This window comes from Ambystoma mexicanum, chromosome 10 (assembly GCF_040938575.1).
Source record: "Ambystoma mexicanum isolate Mex_15411 chromosome 10, UKY_AmexF1_1, whole genome shotgun sequence".
NCBI classification, from domain to species: domain Eukaryota; kingdom Metazoa; phylum Chordata; class Amphibia; order Caudata; family Ambystomatidae; genus Ambystoma; species Ambystoma mexicanum.
Window position 1 is genome coordinate 1553479046 of NC_090932.1, and position 23242 is coordinate 1553502287.

At 47.6% G+C, this 23242-nt stretch overlaps 1 protein-coding gene across 6 annotated transcripts in view; it reads right to left on the minus strand.

Annotated features, from left to right (window-relative positions):
• PISD (phosphatidylserine decarboxylase) overlaps positions 1–23242 on the minus strand; it is a 502520-nt gene that overhangs the window by 71798 nt on the left and 407480 nt on the right. For all 6 annotated transcript variants that reach the window (XM_069619816.1, XM_069619818.1, XM_069619821.1 and 3 more), the window contains one exon: positions 22698–22836. In XM_069619816.1, the coding sequence (XP_069475917.1) occupies positions 22698–22836 (139 nt within the window). The remainder of the gene's footprint in view (positions 1–22697; positions 22837–23242) is intronic.

A 23242-nucleotide genomic window follows, 5' to 3' on the forward strand; every position in this document is an offset into this window, starting at 1 on the left:
GGGTAAGTGCAGACATCTGCTGTCAAATGCGGGTGGGGGACTGTAGGGATACAGAAAACAGTACCCAAGTGTGGGGGTTGCCAGGTAGGCAGTGCAGGTGTGTAACCTGCAGGGGAGGGGACCTGGGCCCGAGATCAGCGGGTGGCCAGGTAGCCAGGAGTTCAGCAGGGGAGAGGGGGAGAGACAGCAGAAGCAAAGAGGACGTTTTTGTGGTGCTTCCGGAACCAGAGATGGTTCTCCTCAAGTCTCAGGGAGCCAGGCCAGGGAGGCTGTTCCAGAGGGAGGCCCCAGCCAAGGAAAGAGATCTACCACCAAGCAAGACTGACCCTGAGGGAGTGGGAGGCAGATGAGCAAAGAGCTCGGGAAGGAAGATATTTAGGAAGAGAGAGTTGAAGGTACTGATGCCCAGAAGGCTTGTGGACAATGCAGAGGGTTTTGAACTTAATCCTTGCAGTCACTGGGAGCCAGTGAAGAAATTTCAGTCCTGGCGAGATACAATCCCTGGGCTTGAGGCCAAGGACAAGTCTTGCAGTCCTGTTCTGGATGTGTTGCAGAGGGCAGAGAGTAGAAGCAGGCAGATTTAGAAAGTCTGTTGCAGTAGTCCAGCCTAGAGAACCAGAGCTCTGGAGACAGTGAGCTTCTGGGGGAAGGAAGAAAGAATACCTCTGAGGAGGTGCAGCTGGTAGTGAGACTTCTTAGAGACAGAGATGTTAGGAGAGAAGGAGAGTGTGGAGTCGAAGATGACCCCGAGATTTTTAGTCTCGCAGGTGGAAGCAGGAAGAGGGCCAAGAGCGGCCGGCCAGAGAGTGACAGGAAAGGAGGGAGCGGGTGTGCCGATGAGGAGAATCTCAGTCTTACTGGCATTAAGGCGGAGGTCATTGGTGGTACACCACTCCTGGATAGCAGACAGGCATTCAGAGATGAGAGACTGAGAAGAGGTGGCCGAAGGTAGCCTGAAAATGAGCTGAGTGTCATCCGCAAAGCAATGAAAGTTGGGGCAGAGAGCGGCAATGTGGTGGGCAAGGAGTGCCAGGTATTGGTTGAACAGCCAGGGAGAGAGGTTAGACCACTGGGGTATACCACAGGTAGCGATAGAGATAGAGGAGAGGAAGGACCCAAGTTGGACCTGGGTGGGTCGATCAGAGAGGAAAGAAGTCAGCCACGCCAGGGCCTGACCGGCGATACCCAGGTTATTACAGAGACGGTTGAGCAGGAAGGCATGGTTGACTGTGTCAAAGGCAGAAGAGAGATCAAGTAAGATGATTACACGGGGTGTTGGAGTCAAGGCTTGAGAGCAGGTCTTCACAGATTTTCAGGAGAGCAGTTTCTGTGCTTCTGGCAGCTCTGAAGCCAGACTGATTGTTACGCTCACCTGGTTCCCACGGGGGCGTCGACCGGAACTGGGCCGCTGTTGTTTCCACCAGCGTGACGTGTAGCGCCGAGATGACTGACTGGACTGGCCCGCTCAGCCCAGTTTGTCTGGCTCGCAGGAATATTCTTCTGCAAAGGAGAAGAGGAATTAACCACCCGTGGAATTGAGTGTCAACCCACCTTCCCCACTCCCGTTGTCTTCCCACAGATCACTCTGGATGTCCCCTCCTTAGTCTCACCTGATGGTTTGGAAGGATGAGCTCGCCATCCTGCGTCGACCGCAGGGGCGCGTTGATGACCAGTTACTTCACTGGCGTAGAGGAATTGGTGAGTTCCAGTATTGACTCTAAAGTCCAATTGTTCATAAGAGTTCAAATGTCTGATCTTCACTCTGTCCGATTCCTTGCAGGTTGCCGATTAATCCACTCGAAGATTTCCAAATGGCAATTGGTAAGATTCAGGTAAGTCTATTGTGGTGTTCCCCTTAGGGGCCGGGGTACGGCGATGAAGCAGAGTTGACTGCGCCGACCCGAGATGAGCTGAGTACCCCCCGTGGTAAATCAGGTAAGTCCTTGGGAGTAGCTTGTATAACCTTAGAGAGTCCCCTTGCTCACCATGCTGTCTTTGTCTCCTTCGGTGTCGGAGGGCGGCCGCGAGATGGAGAGAGCGTGATGGAATGCTGAAGTACCGCCAAGCAGGTGAGTTCAGCGCGGCGCCGTAGGAATGCAAAGCGATGCTTCAAAGACTTCTGTCTTTCAGCTCCGTGGCGAAATGGATCAGGATTCAGGTAAGGATTAAAGTTAAAACTCCTGTTCTAACCTTTATCCTTCTTTTCTTCTTGTTTCAGGAGTCCCAGGACTGAAGCGGGCGTGGCTGAAGACTGGAGCTGCTGAAAACACGGTGAGCGTTACGCTGCAGCAAGCAGAATAACGCGAAGCACATGTGGCTGTCCGGGCGTGGTTTAAATAGCCTTGGAAGAAGATCCAGGTAAGTATTCTTCCACAGCCCCACCCAAGTAACAAAATAGTCCCTTCAGTAAAATAGTCCCTCCTAAGCCTCATTTGGCTTGAGTCTTCATGCAGCATGGTCTGCCTCAGGTGAGTATGCAGCATGGTCTGCTTCAGGTAAGTTATCAATAATGAGCCTGGCGCCCATGGCGCCAGGACTGCACCCAAACAGCCCCTAAATGGGGCTTTTGGGCATGCTCCAAGTGGCATGATGCCTGCTTCCGGGGCTGCTGGGCCTGGTCTGGTCTTCCGGGGGCAGGCATCATGACAGCACTCCCCCTCAAGGCCCCTCCTAAAGTCGTTCTCCCCCTTGGCCGTGGTTTGTCTGGAAATTCCCGATGGAACCTCTTTACTAAACGAGGTGCATGCACGTGGTCACTAGGTTCCCAAGACCTTTCCTGCGGACCATAACCTTTCCAGTCAATTAGGTAAAAGAGTTTTGATCTCACTCTTTTTGAGTCCAAAATATTCTTGACTTCGAACTCGGGCTCCCCGTCTATGAGGATAGGTTCAGGTGGAGTGGTTAGCCTAGTTCCTGGTTGCACTGGCTTCAAAAGAGACACGTGGAAGACGGGATGGATTCGCATATGAGCAGGTAGGTCCAACTTGACGGCCACTGGGTTAATAATTGCCTTGACAGAAAAAGGTCCCAAATACCTGGGGTTAAAGGTCTGAGTCCCCTTGAGTGGTAAGTGCTTAGTAGCTAACCATATTTGGTCCCCTATTTGGTATTGAGGAGCTTCACTTCTGTGCTGATCCGCATCCTTTTTGTATTTTTCCTTAGCCTTTTGCAAATGGATGGTTGCTTCTTTAAAGGCTTGTATAATAACAGCGTGGAGATGGTCCACTGCGGGCATCTCTAAATGCTGGGGTGAGTCCAAATCCGAGGTTCGAGGATGGTGCCCATAAATGGTAAAAAAAGGACTTTGTCCAGTTCCTGAGTGTACGGAATTATTGTACGCATACTCTGCGATCCACAGAATGTCTTTCCAATTCCCCTCAGACTGATGTAGCATACAACAGAGGTACTGTTCAAGAGTCTGGTTGGTCCTCTCCGTTTGACCGTCGGTCTGAGTGTGGTGACTGGTCGAAAGCCTAACATCAATTTGTGCCAGTTGGCAGCCTTTCCTCCAAAAATGTGAAATTAATTGACTGCCCGGATCTGAAATTAACACTGAAGGAAAGCCATGCAGGCGGACACCATTTTCAAGGAATTCCTTGGCCAGGATTGAAGCTGAAGGTATCCCTTTTAAAGGAATGAAGTGGGCCATTTTAGAAAAAAGATCTACAATAACTAGAATGGTATTGTAACCTTGGTACGGGGGTAAATCCGTGATAAAGTCTAATGACAAGGTATGCCAAGGGGTAGGTGGTATGTCTAATGGTTGCAATAATCGAGCAGGTTTTTTCTTTTGCCCTTTATTTTGTGCGCAAATGCCACAAGACATGACAAATGACTTGACATCCTTTCGCCAGGTGGGCCACCAAAATTGCTTCCTAATTTTAGCTTTGGTTTTTGCAATACCCGGATGCCCTTCTATTAAGGTGTCATGGTAATGGGAAATGACAAGTTCCTGTAGTTCTTTTTGCGGTAAAAATAGCCGGCCTTGGTAATAAGGTAAATCATCGATGACAGAGTACTCTGGACCTTTCTTTGCCCAGTCCTGTAGGGCAACGGAATCAAAGAGTTGGTGGATCTTGTTTTGAATGTCCTCCAGTGTCTGTATGGATGTCAGGCCAAGGATTCTCTGTTCCGGAATTATGGGTACGGGTTCTAAAGTTATTTCTGCTTCTCCCATTCCAATCCGGGACAAGGCGTCTGCTTTACCATTCTTACAACCTGGTCGATAGGTTATTAAAAAATCAAACTCGGCGAAGAACAATGCCCAACAGAGTTGGCGCGAAGATTGGGCTTTGGCTGTCTTTAGGTATTGTAAGTTGCGGTGATCGGTGATGACCGTGATGGTATGTCTGGCACCCAGTAGATAGTGCCGCCAAGCCTTCCCATGGCTGAACTGGATGCATCTGTTTCCACTATGTAGGGAAGCTCGGGGCGCGGGTGTCTTAATATGGGAGCAGATGTGAATTTAGCTTTTAACTCTTGGAAGGCGTTCTCGGCTTCCTCTGTCCACACAAAGCGTCTGTTTTTTCGCAATAGCGTCGTAATGGGATGTACAATGTGTGAGAAGTCTGGGATAAACCTGCGGTAGAAATTGGCAAAGCCAAGCATGCTTTGAACTCCTTTGATTGAACTTGGCGAAGGCCAATTAAGAATGGCATCCACTTTTCGTGTATCCATCCGGATTCCTCTCGGGGTCAGAATAAACCCAAGGAATTCCACTTCCGTAGTGTGAAAGATGCACTTTTCCAGTTTAGCATGTAATTTATGCTGGCGTAACTTCTCTAGGACTGCTCGGACGGGTTTCACATGCTCAGATTCTGATAAAGAGTATACTAAGATGTCGTCGATGTAAATGACCACACAAACGTCGATAAGCTCTCGATGGACATCGTTCATGAAGAACTGGAAGGCTGCTGGTGCATTGCATAGTCCGAAGGGCATCACCTGGTACTCAAATAGTCCGTACTTGGTGCGAAAAGCAGTCTTCCATTCGTCACCCTCTTTGACACGTACCAGATGATATGCCCCCCCCGAAGGTCTAGTTTCGTGTATATACAAGCGTCCTTCACCTGGTCTAGTAGTTCTGGGATCAAAGGCAGTGGGTATCGATTCTTGATGGTTATCTGATTCAGTGCGCGGTAGTCTATACATGTTCTAAGGTCGCCTTCCTTTTTCGGTACGAAGAACAAAGCTGAAGATGCCGGGGACTTGGACGGGCGAATGAAGCCATTAGCAAGGTACTGGTCTAGGTACTGGCGCAAATGGAGATTTTCGGGTTCCGTAAGGGCATAGATTCTGCTGCAAGGTGGTTGTGCTCCAGGTACAAGATCTATTTGACAATCATACGATCTGTGAGGTGGTAAGGTGTTTGCCTGTTCCTTTTGGAAGACATCCTGAAAGTCTTGGTATTCAACAGGTAATTGTATGGCTACTGGAATTACTGAGGCGAGGACTGAGTTTTGAGTTTTCCTTGGGTAGCAGGTGTGAGCACATTCTGGGAAGGTTAGTCTCTTCTCTCGCCAATCAATACAGGGATTATGTTTTTCCAACCAAGGTATCCCCAGTATCAGCTGAAACTGTGGGGCCTTGATTAAGTCAAACACCATAGCCTCTCGATGCCCATCTTGACTCAGCAATGTCATCTCTGCAGTGGAATGAGTTACGGGTCCAGAGGCAATTTCCGTTCCATCTACAGTGGTGACAACATCGGCCGTGGTCTTGCGGGTGAGAGATAGATTCATCCTGGTAGCCAATTCCCAGTCCAAGTAATTTCCTATGGGTCCACTGTCTACAAACGCCTTTACCACGTGCATGCGTGATGGCTGCTCTGGATCTACAAGGACCATGGGTATGGTGAAATGCGAGGTCAGAGTGTCCTTCTTTAAGCTCGGCAAGCGGACCTCTACGCTTGCCAGGCGTGGTTGTTTACCCGAGTCAGATTTCACACGGTTTTCGTCTGCTGCTCCTATAACTTTCTTGGGTGGTTTTACAGGGCAGTTCCGAAGAAAATGACCAGTAGTTCCGCAATATAAACATAATTGCAGTTGCCGTCTTCTATCTCTTTCCTTCTGGGTTAAGGGTCCTTTAACCCCCCCGATTTGCATAGGTTCTGAGACATCTACTCCCTTGGAGTTTATGTGGGTTTTAACCAACACCCTGTTCTCAAACTTGGTTCGGTCAGCCTTCCTGTTTTGAAGTCTGTGATCGAGCTGGACCACTAGATCTATATTTTCAGCACAGTCTTGAGGCGGGTTCACGATTTGGGCCAAAACATCTTTGAGTTCTCCCCGAAGTCCTCGATGGAATAATGTGATTCGCTTGGCTTCAGACCATTCGGTTTCCACTACTAATCTATTGAAAGTTGCAATGTAAAAAAAGATCCTGGTTACCTTGACGTAGGGATAAAAGTTCGTTGTCCAAAGCCTGTCCTCGGGAGTGTCGGGCGAATAGTCTTTCCATGCTTGTTCGAAAACCCTGGAAATCTCGAAGAATCGGGTCATCCTGGTTAACTAGTGGAATGGACCAAACTGCCGCTGAGATATGACAGTACAAAGGCTACCTTGGCCTGATCGTTTGGGAAAGCTCCAGGTCTACATAAAAAGTGCAAGCGGCATTGATTCATGAATGTTGCAAACCCTTTTGGGTCTCCGGCAAAGCGTTCAGGCGGAGCCAAAGGAACGGCTCCAGGTAAATTTATCTGCACCGGGTTACTCGATGGTACAGGAGCTGGACTTGCCCCAAGTCCTGGTAGAGGTGTTTGTCCAGCCTGGCTCTGTAATAGTTGTCTGGCCAACTCATCAGTTTGTTCTTTTGACACTATCAGTTCCCTCCTAAGGGCATTGGTTTCTTGGCGGGCGGAATGCACGTCGGCCCTTAATTCCCCTAATAATTGGGCTAGCTGATCAGTTTCCGAGGTCTCCATGACGCCCAGGTGGGTATTTGTGGGTAGGCTTTGCGTTCTGTTACGCTCACCTGGTTCCCACGGGGGCGTCGACCGGAACTGGGCCGCTGTTGTTTCCACCAGCGTGACGTGTAGCGCCGAGATGACTGACTGGACTGGCCCGCTCAGCCTAGTTTGTCTGGCTCGCAGGAATATTCTTCTGCAAAGGAGAAGAGGAATTAACCACCCATGGAATTGAGTGTCAACCCACCTTCCCCACTCCCGTTGTCTTCCCACAGATCACTCTTGATGTCCCCTCCTTAGTCTCACCTGATGGTTTGGAAGGATGAGCTCTCCATCCTGCGTCGACCGCAGGGGCTCGTTGATGACCAGTTACTTCACTGGCGTAGAGGAATTGGTGAGTTCCAGTATTGACTCTAAAGTCCAATTGTTCATAAGAGTTCAAATGTCTGATCTTCACTCGGTCCGATTCCTTGCAGGTTGCCGATTAATCCACTCGAAGATTTCCAAATGGCAATTGGTAAGATTCAGGTAAGTCTATTGTGGTGTTCCCCTTAGGGGCCGGGGTACGGCGATGAAGCAGAGTTGACTGCGCCGACCCGAGATGAGCCGACTACCCCCCCCCCCGTGGTAAATCAGGTAAGTCCTTGGGAGTAGCTTGTATAGCCTTAGAGAGTCCCCTTGCTCACCTTGCTGTCTTTGTCTCCTTAGGTGTCGGAGGGCGGCCGCGAGATGGAGAGAGCGTGATGGAATGCTGAAGTACCGCCAAGCAGGTGAGTTCAGCGCGGCGCCGTAGGAATGCGAAGCAATGCTTCAAAGACTTCTGTCTTTCAGCTCCGTGGCGAAATGGATCAGGATTCAGGTAAGGATTAAAGTTAAAACTCCTGTTCTAACCTTTATCCTTCTTTTCTTCTTGTTTCAGGAGTCCCAGGACTGAAGCGGGCGTGGCTGAAGGCTGGAGCTGCTGAAAACACAGTGAGCGTTACGCTGCAGCAAGCAGAATAACGCGAAGCACGTGTGGCTGTCCGGGCGTGGTTTAAATAGCCTTGGAAGAAGATACAGGTAAGTATTCTTCCACAGCCCCACCCAAGTAACAAAATAGTCCCTTCAGTAAAATAGTCCCTCCTAAGCCTCATTTGGCTTGAGTCTTCATGCAGCATGGTCTGCCTCAGGTGAGTATGCAGCATGGTCTGCTTCAGGTAAGTTATCAATAATGAGCCTGGCGCCATAGGCGCCAGGACTGCACCCAAACAGCCCCTAACTGGGGCTTTTGGGCATGCTCCAAGTGGCATGATGCCTGCTTCCGGGGCTGCTGGGCCTGGTCTGGTCTTCCGGGGGCAGGCATCATGACACTGATGGTCATGAAGACAACCAACAGATTCGGTCTGAAGATTAAGCTGGGAGATGGCCAGATTTTTCAGGAGCTTGCCCAGTAAGGGAGTGATGGAGATTGGGTGATAGTTAGCCAGGCAGGATGCATCAGCAGAGGGTTTCTTGAGAAGGGGGTGCACAAGGGAGTGCTTCAGGGGGGATGGGAAGACTCCAGTGGCGAAGGAGTGGAGTGTAGATACGCAGATTTCATAAGGCTGGGCAGTCTATAAGTAAATGTTTAGCCATTTCTATACTGTCATCGATTTTACAGAATCTACACATTTGTTTGTTAATTTCAATCATCCCCTTCTTTGTAAAATCTCACCAGTAGGAAGCAAGTTTCAACGAAATCGTAGGTACACTGCTGTACGGATATTACAGGGAAACAAAATAAGGTATGTAGGGACTGTTCCTAATTTTTTTATATTATGTGTCAGATGGCTCATAGACGAGTAGCTATGGAATGTGTCCACTGTCTCAATCCAATCTCGATCATAAAGGTGATTTCTAACCTTATCAGGGTAGGCCAAAAAATACTCTATATCGACACTGCGATCATCTTCTAGGATTGAGTTGCAGTATATTAGCAAGTCTGACAAAGGTTTACTTTCTTCCCTCTTGGAATCAGTATCATGGCCTTACACAATGACCCGTAAAGCGAAGCATCCATTGGGGAGAGAAGTTTCAAATATAATTGCAGACAATTCTACCATACGCGAGATCGTAAAGATATTAACCCCAGCTCAAATCTAATGGCTGCGATAGGAACGCAGTTTGGGACTCCCAGAATTCTCCTCTAAAGTCTAGCCTTTATCCGATCCAACCATTTTGGCACCACCCTGAAATACAATTCAAGGCCATAGATGATTTTAGGGATAAATTTCCCTTCATAAAATTTGAATGCTTATTTGATCGAATAGCGGCCGAATTTTTGGTTTACGATCGCCATTTGGTTAGAGAGGAGAGAAGTCTTTTGAGTCAAGGTTTGTTGGAGATCAAGTGTAGAAGGGCCTGCCGAGATAAAGAAACCCAAATATATCATGCTTTTCGAGGGCGTGAGAATAGCCCCTTCCTGGGCCATACAAGACGTGACATTTTCTTACCTCTAGTAAAGCAGAGGATTTCGGTCTTTGTAGAGTTAATTAAAAGACCATTCTCAGCTGCCAATTTAGAGAAAGCAGAAAGTAGCCTTCTTATACCTACCCATATCTGGACGAACAACAGGAAGTCGTCCGCATATACTTGCCATGATATTTTTTCTTCACTCAACTTAGGAGTAACCAAAGAAGCCATTCCTAAATACTTAGGGACATCTGATACAGATCAAAAAGTAATGGAGCCAGTTTACAACCCTGCTGTTAGCCAGCTGGAGTAGGAATGAAGTCTGACAAAAGACCATCTCTGTTCAAACGAACCCTCACTCCCGAACTCTCATGCAGGGCCATGACAAGTTTGAACATGCCTCTAGACATTCCCCGGGAGTCCAATTTCCACCACAGGCGCCTGCGATCCACTCGATCGAAGGCTCCTGAAAAGGTCTATTGAGGCGACCTAAGAAGTAGTTGTTTGATCGGACTATGAACTTTCGTGCATGGGCCTTACCACCAAACCATTAAGGTTGGTAGAATTACCTCTTAGGACCGATGTTTGGGAAATTGTAAACCTATTAGAATCATTCGCCCAAGCCTCTAGATTTGGCATCAGGAGGGAAGCATAGATCTTACTATCCGAATCCAGAAGGAAGATTGGTCTATAATTCCCTAGATCAGATCTTGCCCCGCTCTTATATATAGGGACCACTATGGCTGCATGCCAAGATGCGGCAATTGTATTTAATTAATTTATGCTATTGAACAAAATGACTAGGGCATTAGTCCAATTAAAGGGGTCAGACCCTAAGGTACTATTAGTTAATCCATTCGGGCCGTCAGCCCTAGAGGGCTTGCAAGACCTAATCAGATCTCCTACCATTTCAATGTCAACCCTAAGCTTAAATTCTAGTGGAACTTCGTTAAGCGGTCTTGAAACTGGAGATTCCCGTTTCACTGCCCCAATGAGTACAGATCGGAGAAGTGAGTAACCCTGTCTTTATCCAAGACTATTGGATTGGGACAGAAGTAATGGGACGTTGAGACCATTAATCAATTACCAAAACGCACCCACATCTTTTCCAATAAGAACCCGAAGCATATTTTCTGCATCCGTTTTCATAAATTCCACTTTCCTATGCTTACAGAAATTCTTACATCTTAGTTTAATTAATGTAATGTTTTCGACTTGCAAGGTGCTTGACCATCCCCCCCCCCACCCCTAACTGCTTTAATTTCGGATCTCATAACTGATTTCCTAGTGGCGAACAATTTATTGTATACATGCAAGTGTCTCCTAGAGCGGTGCCTTATCTCCTTACTCCCCCCTCCCCCATCAACCCCTCAAACTAAATTCATCATCTGTTCCTCTAAAGTCAAGTCAAACTGAGAAACATTAACACCCTCAACTTCCACTCAAGGCCGACATTGCCTGCTTTAATGAGTCATTTAAAGATTTGATATTAGGAGAAGACTACCTAATCCCATTACAACCTGCTAGAACAATAAGATCTGTAGGACGTCCTTCCAAATAATGAGCAGGTTTATGGTTAAGGTTGAATTTAAATGTTGCACTAATAATACAATGGTCGCTCCATGAGTTTTTTTCTATGCGGATCTCTCTGCCAAAATGTAGTCCAAAGTGGACGCACTAGATCCCCTAAACCATGTAGAGTTATCCCCCACCCCCTGATTACCAATCTGATCGTTTGAGTTTTAGCCCCCAGGAAGCAGCAGCACCAAGCCATTTCTGCCCTGCCTGTTGCTTTCCATTGTTGCTTTCCATGCCACTCTTGGCGCAATTGAAATCCCTTCAAATGGGTTAACTAATTTTAAGAAGACAATCAGTATTTAAATCCCCAACCAAGACAACCTGTCGGAGATCACTCTTCAACTAACACGAAGAGATGAACAAGTTACTTCTTACCTTGTAACGTTCTTTCGATGGGATGTTCCTCCGACGTATTCCTTATCTTTGATAATTCGTCTCCAGCTTGCTGGCCTCGGAAATTTTTTCTCTGTAGAGGGCGCTGCACGTTGACGTCCGCCGAGTCGATGTCCCTCGACAGCCACCGTATCGGCGCCGACGTCACCATGCCCATTAATAGCCACGCGCGGCGTCCGTTGCTCAGTTCCGTTTTGTAGCATAAGATAAGTCATGCCTGAATTGGTTATTGACCTTGAAGGAGCGTAAGTTGCAACCACAAGGGAAGTATTACTGCGGGGATGGATGGGAGGGGCGATAAGGAATACGTCGGAGGAACATCCCATCGAAAGAACGTTGCAAGGTAAGAAGTAACTTGTTCTTCGAAGGGATTGTGTCCTCCGACATATTCCTTATCTTTGATAGACTCCCATAGCAGTGGCATGTAATTGGAGGTGGGAGTAATAATGTCATGTATCCCTTTTAGGAATGAACCAAATGTAATACGGCTTTGCCAAATCTGGTCTCTTGACTAGTGGAGGAATCCAGGTTGTAAAATTTTGTGAATGTATGTGCGGATGACCATGTAGCAGCCACACATGTGTCTCGGACCGGTACCCCTCTTTGGAGGGCCGAAGAGGCTGCGATACCCCTGGTTGAATGAGCCCTAAGATTTTGGGGTGGCTCTTTCCCTGCCAGTTTGCAAGATTCCAGAATGGCCAAAATAATCCACCTGGAAATGGTCTGTTTTGTTATGAGTAGTCCCAACTTGTGACCTGAGTATCCTACAAACAGTTGGTCTGCTTGCCTAATCCTAGCCAGTCTGCTGATGTAAAAGCTCAGAGCTCGCCTTGGATCCAGCCTATGTAGCCTTTCTTCCTCTTTCCCGGGATGGGGAGGAGGCTAGAACGAAGGTAAGGTAATTTTCTGAGTGATATGAAATTCAGAAACCACCTTTGGGAGGAAATTAGGCTTCATCTGTAGGACAACTTTGTCCTTATGGAAAATTGTAGGGGGGGGTTTACAAGAGAGAGCTTGTAATTCGCTCACCCTCCTAGCAGATGTTAGTGCTACCAATAGGACAGTTTTAAGTGTGAGAAATCTCAGCAAACAAGAGTGGAGTGGTTCAAATGGAGTACCCATTAGGAAATTTAAGACTAAATTTAAGTCCCATAAGGGAACTTGGAATGGTCTTGGAGGATAAACATTAGTTAATCCGTTGAGAAATTGTATTACTAGAGGTAGTTTGAAATACGATGGTTCCTCAACAGTGCGCTTGAAGATTGAAAGCGCTGCGAGATAGCCTTTTACAGTGCCAACTTGAAGGCCTGAGTTTGCCAAGTAGATTAGAAACGATAACCCTGTTGGTATACCACATGAAAAAGGGTCGATAACCCCTTCTCTACACCAGCTGCAAAATTTGTTTCAACGGCAGCGGTATAAAGACTTTGTTGCTGGCCTTCTGGCCGAAAGCGACACCTCCATGACGTTATCAGGGAGGTCCCAATCCTTGTACCTCACCCTTTCAGAAGCCAAGCGTGAAGGTTGAGGGTTCTGATGTCTGGATGGAGAACCTGACCTCCCTTCTGTGAGAGAAGATTCTCTTTGAGTGGAAGACGGATTGGAGGACAGATGGACATATCTAGAAGGTCGGGTACCACGTTCTCCTGGCCCAGTCCAGGGCAATTAGGATCATGGTTTTCCGGAATCTTCTCAACCTCCTGATCATTTGAGGAATAACAGGGACTGGTGGAAATGCGTAAAGGAGTGGGAACTCCCAGTCCACTACGAACTCATCCCCTAGAGCTCCTCTCGGGGGAAATTCCCTTGAATAGAACAGATCGCACTTCCTGTTGGTGCTGGTGGCGAACAGATCCACCCGAGGGGTTCCCCAAAGGGCGAAGATCTCTTGAAGGACTTCCTGAGCTAGCTCCCACTCGTGGGAGACTCTGCTCTGCCTGCTCAGAGCGTCCGCTGTCAAGTTCTTCTCTCCGGCTAGGTGGACTGCCGATAGAGAGATTCCTTCCTGAATTGCCCAAAACCAGAGCTGCATTGCCTCTCTGCACAGTGGCAGTGACCCTACGCCTCCTCTTTTGTTGAGGTAGTGCATGGCCACCGTGTTGTCCGTCATTACCAGGACATTCCTCCCCTGTACTGATGGCAGGAAAGCTTTCAGCGCTAGTCTGATCGCTCTCAGCTCTAATAGGTTGATGTGTAGTCTGGACTCCGATGGAGACCAACGACCACTGATGGTCAAGTCGTTGGTATGGGCTCCCCACCCAGTGAGTGAGGCGTCTGTGACTACTGTTATCTCCGGCCATGGTTGCCAAAACAGTTCTCCTTTCAAGATGTTCTCTGGATAGGCCCACCATTGAAGGTCGTGGGCTACCTTGTCTGGAATCCGGAGGAGATCTGTCATTCTCCCTGAGAATTGTGACCACGGAGTTCTCAGTGCCCACTGAAGAGATCTCATTCTCAGGCGAGCCTCTGGCACAAGGAAGATGCAGGATGCCATGAGGCCTAGCAACCTCAAAAAGTCGAAGGCTGGGAGACGTTGGGCATTTTGAAACTTGTTGACCATCTGCAGAATATCTTGAGCCCTCACCTCCGGTGGCGAGGCTTTTCCCAGGGAAGTGTCCAGGACCGCTCCAATGAACTGGAGTCTCTGTGATGGTATCATCTGTGACTTCTTTAAATTGAGGGAGAAGCCCAGTTTGTGGAGGAAGTGGCAGACATAATCTAGCTGGATCTGAGCTTGTTCCGAAGATACAGCTCTGATCAGCCAATCGTCCAGGTAAGGGTAGACGTGGATCCCTTCCCTCCTTAGACTCGCAGCCACTACCGACATTAGCTTGGTGAAGACCCTCGGGCGGAGGTCAGCCCAAATGGCAGAACTCGAAATTGATGATGAGAGTCGCCAGTTGCGAACCTCAGCTATTTCCTGTGTTTGAGATGGATTGGCACATGGAAATAAGCATCCTGAAGGTCCAGAGATACCAGCAGTCCTGGAGCTGGAGGGCCTGAAGGATCTGAGAGAGAGTTACCATCTTGAACTTGTCCTTCCTGAGGAACTTGTTCAATTCTCGTAAGTCCAGGATGGGTCTCAGTCCTCCGTCCTTCTTTGGTATGAGAAAGTAGGGGGAGTACCATCCCTTGTTCCTGTCCGCTACAGGTACTGGTTCTATGGCATCTTTCTCTAGCAGGTCTATAATTTCCTGCAAGAGAAGCGGATCGGGACCTTTTAGAGAGCTGTGCCCCGGTGGATGACTCTGAGGGATGTGTAGAAAGGGTAGGCAGTAACCCTGGGCAACTGTCTCCAATGCCCAAGCATCTGACGTAATAGCCTGCCATTCCGTCAGATGGTGAGTTAACCTGCCCCCTACAGGTGTTTTGTGTGGAAAGACCTCAGAGTGGTTAGGGGGCGGCTGATGCAGATGCCGAGGGTAAAGAGGCACCTGCTGCTGCTGCGGCTTTAGTACTTTTGACCCGTCCATCTCGGGTGGATCTCCTTTGGTCTCTGAGCCGGCTGTCCTCTGCCTTTCCCGAATGCGGAATAATAGCGAAAGGACTTTCCTCTCCCAGAGGTTCCTGAGGGGCGAAAAGGAGTTTGGCGGATTGCAGCTCCTAAAGATTTTGCCGCTGCTTTAAATGTCTGCAACTTTTCCAGACTGTCATCAGCCTTTTTACCGAATAAAGAAGAGCCGTCAAAGGGCATATTCAAAAGTCTGGCCTGTACATCTGGAGCAAAGCCAGCTTGCAACCACGCATGCCTGCGGATTGTCGTACTTGCCGCCATGGCCCCGCTGATACTGCCAGTGGAATCGATGCCAGTTTGAAGTGACTCGCACATGGCATCTTTGCCATCTTTGATGATGTTAAGGAAGGCTTCCCTTTCCACTCCTTCCGGTATGCAGTCAGCCGCTGATGAAGCACACTCCCACAGTGTGTGACTGAACCTGGCGAGCGTACAGGTGGCGTTGATGGACTTCAACGCCATACTACAAGCAGAAAATACTTTTTTTGCCATAGCATCGTAACTTTTGTCATCTCTATCCTGTGGGACAGTAGGATTAGGGATGTAACGGTATTACGGTATACCGTTAAAGATACCGTGAACCAATTAATTGAACAATAATAACCGTCACATTGTTTATACCGGTATACCGTTCATACCGTTAAGTTTTTTTTTTTTTAAATCTGATTTGGAAACTGGGACTTTGGGTTGGTGGCTTTGGGGTTTATATATTTATAATGGATAATGTTTTCTAAACATATGACAATGGGGGATTTCCCTGGTTGGAGCATTGAATTTACATATAATAAGTCACACTGCAAAATTTACTCATCTCTGTGGGTATTCACTGCTGCCATACCAAAGGGTAACATGTCCATGATTACTGAACACCTTTTGGCCCGGAAGTAAACTAAAGGCTGTAACGTAAAGTGTGTGTGTAAGTGTGTGTGTAAGTGTGTGTGTAAGTGTGTGTGTAAGTGTGTGTGTAAGTGTGTGTGTAAGTGTGTGTGTAAGTGTGTGTGTAAGTGTGTGTGTAAGTGTGTGTGTAAGTGTGTGTGTAAGTGTGTGTGTAAGTGTGTGTGTAAGTGTGTGTGTAAGTGTGTGTGTAAGTGTGTGTGTAAGTGTGTGTGTAAGTGTGTGTGTAAGTGTGTGTGTAAGTGTGTGTGTGTAAGTGTGTGTGTGTGTGTGTGTGTGTGTGTGTGTGTGTGTGTGTGTGTGTGTGTGTGTGTGTGTGTGTGTGTGTGTGTGTGTGTGTGTGTGTGTGTGTGTGTGTGTGTGTGTGTGTGTGTGTGTGTGTGTGTGTGTGTGTGTGTGTGTGTGTGTGTGTGTGTGTGTGTGTGTGTGTGTGTGTGTGTGTGTGTGTGTGTGTGTGTGTGTGTGTGTGTGCGCACAAGCGTATACTACCATCAGACTCCCTTGATCTGTGGCATGCAGGTTATCAAGATGGAAACATGTTCATCTTCACCAGTAGCCAGTGGGGGAGCTAAAAGCCTAAATGACCACTTAAGAAAAGCTATTCAGTTTGCTTTGCCAGTCGCAGCAGGGCTCCCCCCGCCCCTCCTCCTCCTCTTCACACGTGTGTTTGTGTATGGTGGAAGCAAGGGGTGGCATTTCAGTGGAAAGTATGTTGAAAAGCCCAATTCTGGCCCTGAGTGCCTGGTTTTGTTTGTGATGAATAATCTGACAATTTATGACCTTTTAGAAAATATTTGTTAAGATTAGTTAACTCCACCTGCTATACCGCGATAACCATGATATACCGTCATTTGGCAAGAAGGTTATTGTACCGTCATAAAACTAATACCGTGACACCCCTAAGTAGGGTAAGCGGATCTGCTGCTTGATGAAGTTGCCGCTTGAACCACCAGGCTCTCTGGAGTCGGGTGTTTTGATAAGTATTCAGGGTCAGCCGCAGCTACCCTATACTTGGCTGACAATCTTTTATTGACTGCAGGGATAACCTCAGGAGTTTCCCAATTAGATGAAATCTTCCTTTGCAAGGCTGCATGGAAGGGGACCACAGGACCCTCTGTGGACCTTTGTCTAGTATGTCTGTCAGGTCATCCTGTCGAAAAATAGGTGAAGGCGCAGACCAACCCATAAATTCAATAATCCTTGCCATCAGGGTTCTATAGGGTGTTTTGGCATGTTCCCCAGGGTCTGGTTTGACAAATTCCACTTCTGGGGAAGTGTCTAGCCCACTTGCCTTATGTAATGATTCCTGTAGGTCTTTCAAGCTTCTTTCCTCAGAGGTAAAATCCTCTGAAACAGGTAGTGTGGTCCTCTGCAACCCAAAGGTTTCCTGGTCAGAATCCTCCCCTTCTTCATAGATTGAAGATAATCCGGGGTTCTCTGACCTCGGGAATGGTGTAAAACCCATTTCTAAGGTAGAAGGAGCCAACGCCGATGTCGTCGACGCCGATGTGACAGGCTTCGAAGGCGCTTCGAAAAGCTTCGAGAAAACTGAAGAGGCCTCGAAGAACTTGAGATGATCGGGATCCTACTTGAGGATGTCGACGACGGTCTTGGCGTCGTGCCGGAGGCTCTTGGTATCACCGTAGGCTGTGAAGTAGCGGTGGTTTTCTCTTTCATCGGCGTCGATGATGGCGTCGATTCGATCGACCGATGCGTCAAAGATGGTGCCTTCTTACCCGATGGCCCGTGGCGCTCTCGGGTGGACTCTTTCGCCGGGTGTAGCGACTTGCGGAGTTTCGATTTTTTGGGTTTTTCACCCAGGGTATCACCTTCAGCTGTCTTCGAGGGGATCGAGGCCGCTTTCTCGAAGACGCTTAGAATTTTCTTCCTGAATTCCTCCCACTCAGCCTGAGAGCTGTGTTTTGTGGGGCAGGAGACCCTTTCTGGGGAAGCAGAAGATGACGAGGAAGGGGATCTTCGACGTCTCTTCTTTGAGTGTCTAGATCTCGATGAATGGTGGGAGCTACTTCGAGACCTAGAATGGGAATGCTTTCGACGGCGAGGAGACGAATGCCTCGACCGAAGAAACTTTCGAGGAGGTTTTGACTGACTTACCTCTCTCGAGCTTCCCCTTGCGCTCCTTCAAGGCTTTCGCCGTCATGGACATGCAGTCCTCACACTCCGAACAATGGTGCTCGACTCCCAAGCACCACAAGCAGATCCTGTGTGGATCTGTTATCGACATTTTCTTACCGCAGTCTCGACATTTTTTGAAGCCGGACCGCGGAGTCATCGGTTCTGATGAAGAAGCCATCGAGAACGAGTTGGTTTATTTGAGTAAATAGAAGGGGTTTTATCTGACTGAACTGAGCAACGATATTCCGAGGCCCCACGAAGCGCGGAAAAACGGAACTGAGCAACGGACGCCGCGCGTGGCTATTTATGGGCATGGTGATGTCGGCGCTGATACGGTGGCTGTCGAGGGACATCGACTCGGCAGACGTCGACGCGCAGCGCCCTCTACAGAGAAAAAATTTCCGAGGCCAGCAAGCTGGAGACGAATTATCAAAGATAAGGAATACGTCGGAGGACACAATCCCTTCGAAAAGGTTGTTTAGAACACAAATGTATTTCTTCAACAGCCCATACCCCTGTTCCAATAGATATTAACCAATAGAATGTTAAGTTTTCCTCCCGGACTTCAAGACTTCAAATGCTAGTAGGCCGTAAGTAGAATTCAAAACATATCTGGCAATTAAGCCCAAACCAATACGGATAGCTATGATCAAACCCCCTGCCGGGCAGCCCCCAGAGCTTGGTTTTGCTGCCTCTGAGAAAATACAGAACCCATCTAGAATTGGTGGAGTCGTAAGCCAGGTTTCCTGGAGAAAGAGCCACTTTTCAAGGAATCGGTTTCCACATTTGTTAAAATATGAGTATTCCCCTCGAGTTCCAGAACAGTAATTTTAGGTCTGTTACATACGGTAAGAGGGACAACGCCCTCCTATCAGAAATAGGTTGAGAGTTTATCTTATTCATAAGGTGCAGGATCTTTTATGGTCCAGAGCGATGAACCACTGGTGAACCAATCCTTGCATATGCATTACCGTTGCAAGGTTTCCCCGTTCCCATAGTTTAGATCTCATTTTGAATGAGTTTCCCTTGGGCCCTAGGAGCTGCAAGTCAAACCCTTGGGATGAGGTGTTACTGAGCGGATTTCCAACCCTCCAACCTGCATGGATATACAATTTCCCATGAACCTTCCTTAGGGTAACCTTGGAACCCTGTAAACCTGAGACCTTGTAACCTGAGACTGGTGGTCAGTTGAGTAACTGCCTGAAATCGGTTGGTGACTGGATGGCTTTAAACTGGCTCAAATTGAACGTGGAGAAAACAGAGGTGCTGGTGGTGGGTACTACATCACCCTTTTTTTTTGGACCCCCAAGTTCTGGCCTGAGAGTCTTGCCCCCTTTCCTCTCCCAGTTTCCTCATTGAAAGACCTTGGGGTTAAAATATCGGCCTCTCCGTCTATGGCCGAGTAAGTCTCTTCCGTCTGCCAGAAGGTGCGTTTTAAGCTTTGGACCCTCCGGAGAGTCCTTCCATACATCCCAGTGAAATTTCACTCTCTGGTTGATTCTTCTCTCGTCATAAGCAATATTGATTATTGCAACTCTATATCTTGCTATCCTGCAGCATGTGCTCCAGCAACTTCAGAACACGGCAGCAAGAGCAGTTCTCCATCCTCATTTCCGTGCACACATGACTCCGATCTTGCGCTAGCTGCACTGGCTCCCTGTTGAGCAGCGTATTAAATTCAAATCGCTCCGTTTGGTGCACAAGGCCTTGCATACAATCGGAGCTGAGTTTCTCCAGGCCAAGTTCTGTTTTTATATACCTGCCAGACCTCACTGTTCTCAATCTTTGAAGACTATTCAGCCCCCTCGGGCTAGACTGGCAAGGTTGGCCAGCCGTGCCTTTTCCGTAGAGGCCGCCAAGGCCTGGAATACTTTTCCTCTATGCCTTCCCATCATCGAGCACCATGTCGGCATCGGTCTGGCTCTGAAGACCTTTCTCTTGTAGTCCCTGTTCCTGGCTAATTTCACCTCAGTAGCTTCAGCGCCATGTTGCCTTTGGGCATATGCTGCGCTTTGCAAGTTCCTTGAAGATAAGATAAGCCACATTCAGCTGTAGGAACCGCATAGGGGCAAAAGGCTGGGTTAGGTAGTTCCACCGTCGACTTAACGTTTGTGGAGGACTTATTGTAAATGCCCGAAGGGCCCACTGTCGTATCCGGGACCACATAAGACCACTGCTGTTGACCCATCTTCAACCTGCCCAGTAGATTACGTTTTTCCAGCAGCAGTGAAGAGGTTCCAGTATCAATGAAAGGGGTGGAATTGCTCGTCAAAAGGCAACTCTGTCTGCACACCCCCTGTCACTGGTGTCTGCTTAAGCTAGACCGGGGATTTTGCCTTTAACAGGAATTGAAGAGGTGGAAGACAGGGCCTTGCAGCGCCTTACCCCACATGGGGTAACGCTTGCAATTGGCAGTCCACTGAAGGAGGCCAAGAGGTAAGCTGAGTTTGTAGGCCTACTTCCACTCGACTCTGGGAGCAAAATTCTATATCTGCTCCTACCATCTTCTCTGTAGTAGAGTACTCTGTGGGGGCTTTCAGAGGAAAAAAGTATGGGTGAACCCCCACAACATTTGTATCCATGCTAATAGGAATGATAACATCTCTCTTGATTAAAGATTATGCAGCCAAGCAAGATGGATCCGAGGCCACCTTCTTTGCCGAATGTGTCAGGAAAGACTAACCTTTCTCCAACAAAGGAGTGAACACATGTATTAGGTTCCTTCTGGATACTCCCACTTTTTTAACAAAATCTGGGAGAGAGAGATTTCGCATACATTTCCTTGAAGAATAATTTTTCCTATGAGTGGGTTTCTGCTTTTTGGACTTCTTCAATGTTCCATTTTTGGGCAAAGGTGGCTCCAAACAGGGTTTCTGTTCTCCATCCATTACGCACCCACATTTTCCAGCATCACCACTCTTACTGGAATCATAATTGGTAGATTTAGAGGACGGAATGGGAGCTTCCAGAATGGACTCCTCACTCACTATCACTTCGTTTTTATTGTCCCCCAGATCTAGGAATGTTCTGTGGTTTCTCCAGAATTGAAGCAGGGCCAAAGGATACAATGCGGCCCAAACAGACTTCAAGATCTTCAACCTTTGTACCAGTAGAGTTAAACATTGTGGTATGTCCTTTCACTTCCTCGCAGATGTGATCGTAAAGACAGACCAGGGAGCTCAGAACCACATTGAGAGCAGAGAGACTTGGCAAAGTTAACTTAAACATATTGTCTGCCTCTCATAGTGTATGGTGCATAGGACAATCACCTGTATGCTCCGTAAATCCTGAAGGGATAGGCAATGCTATGACTCCAATCTCCTGTGCCATAAAATCAGTCAGATCTGTTGGAGATCCTTGACGCAAACATCACAGGTCTGTTCAATCACACTTCTTTGGTCTTCAGCATTATTTGCATCAATAACCGCATCAGCATGTTCAATCATACTCATATCGGTTAGCACGCTCATCAGAGTACAACCTAGAATGGCTGTGCATCTAGTAGGATTCATAGCCCAGATTGCAGTACTTGAGCCCAGTGATTTAGTAAAAAAGTCTGATTTTCTGTCCTGCTATAGGTGAAAATAGAGGGCGCACTGTGCTACTTATTTTGCCTTTGGAAAGCTTTTCCTCCGGATTCCTTAAATCAGAGCGATGAGGTTCATAAGCCCTTGATATGTGGTTTCTTATAGGTTGAAATATTGAGGATTCCTTCACAGGAGTAGCTTGAATCTCTTGTACAGGTACAAGGTTGTGGTTGGCCTGAAGATCACTAATCATATCCACAGGCTGCCTTAACCTGCAGGTCTCGGGAGAATTCATCGAAGATGGACCAGCTTTTTGAGAGGTGGGATGAGGCATGTTCTCAATATGGACTGGCTCGTCAGGTCAGTTAGAAAAGCTTTTATTTCTGATGCAAAATTTGTTTCTCGGACTATCACTGGCTCAAAGGGCCGATAACCGACCCTGCAGTCACCAGACACAGAGTGTAAATGAAGCAAGCAGAAGAGAGAGAGTAGAGGGTAGGCTGCCTCAAGCTCATCCTTCACCCACAATAAATAGGTCTAGCAATAAAGTCAAACCGGCTTGAGGCAATTTACTACTGCCATTATAGTGGAGAGTGACTGTCAAAGATCTTTATCGGGTACAGAATGTTCTAAGCACAGGAAAGAGGTACCTGCCCACATATGACCCTGGTAAAGCTCACCCACTGTGCCGCCTAAGGCCGCAAAAGACACTCTGGCGACTCTGCGCCGCTCCGTGTTAGTGTAAGGTATTAGACGACAAAGCTCCTCCTCAAATGAAAAGAGTGTGTAAAGAGACTTCAGCCACACAGCCAAAGATCTGTGCCAATGGAGAGTAACAATTGGGGATGGGGGTGACTGGTTATATTGTAGGGCCGGGACTGAGTGGAGCCAGTCCAGATTTGCAGATACTTTGGTAAAGCCAAGAAGAAAGACCAGTCTTATTCCTTGACCAGGTCTACACACACAGGTCTACACACAATGCTTGCGGGGCTGCAGAGGAATACGGCAAGGTGGGACTTTTTCTACAGCTAACAGAGGCAATGCATCCATCAGAGTTTGTATGTGTTCCCAGTTAACATATTTTGGAATGACCAGCTAATCGGACCAAGGTGATCATTTTCTTGATCAAACCAGACTGTTTTGTACTAAAGCACAACCTATCACTTGGCTCAATGTGCCCAGTGTAAACTCTGCCTATTTTATTCTGAATGTAAGAACCAGTTTCACAAAATGCAATGAGAGGACCGGAATTAAATCACTATTATTAGTACAATGTCTAGATCTCGGAGTCCAAAGTGAATTCATGGCTCTTGATGCTTACTTCTGGTAACTGGTAAATTATCGGTCCATGTCCGTGGCCCAAGGAAGGTCTCGAGGGAGTAGGTAACACCTTTCACTTGCTCCACTTCGCAGTTCTTCACATGCCCAAAGTGCAAGATTTTCCCATCGGAAGGGCTGATCTGCAACACAGGGAGAAAAGTGCGACTGTGAAATCAAATATAGGTATGGTATCACACAATTATTTTGTCTGTTCTCTTGTAATGAAAAATGAGTAAACCTACATATTGCTGAACATTTGTACAGACCAATGCTGCATTCACAATATTACAGCAGTGCAATGCAATTCATCAAACTTTGCAGCAGATAGGGGCCCATAGTTCACTATACTGTGCAAGTCCAACATGGGCACACCGTACTTATGGTATTAAGCATATTGTAGATGTACCGCTCACTAATCAGATCATGCATATCACAAAAGAGCGACTCACTAATCTTCACCCTTTGAGAAGAACCACTCACTCACCATGACGTGCATTACTTACCGTAGCAAAGGCAGTCTCCTCATTCACCATAGTGTATGTCTAA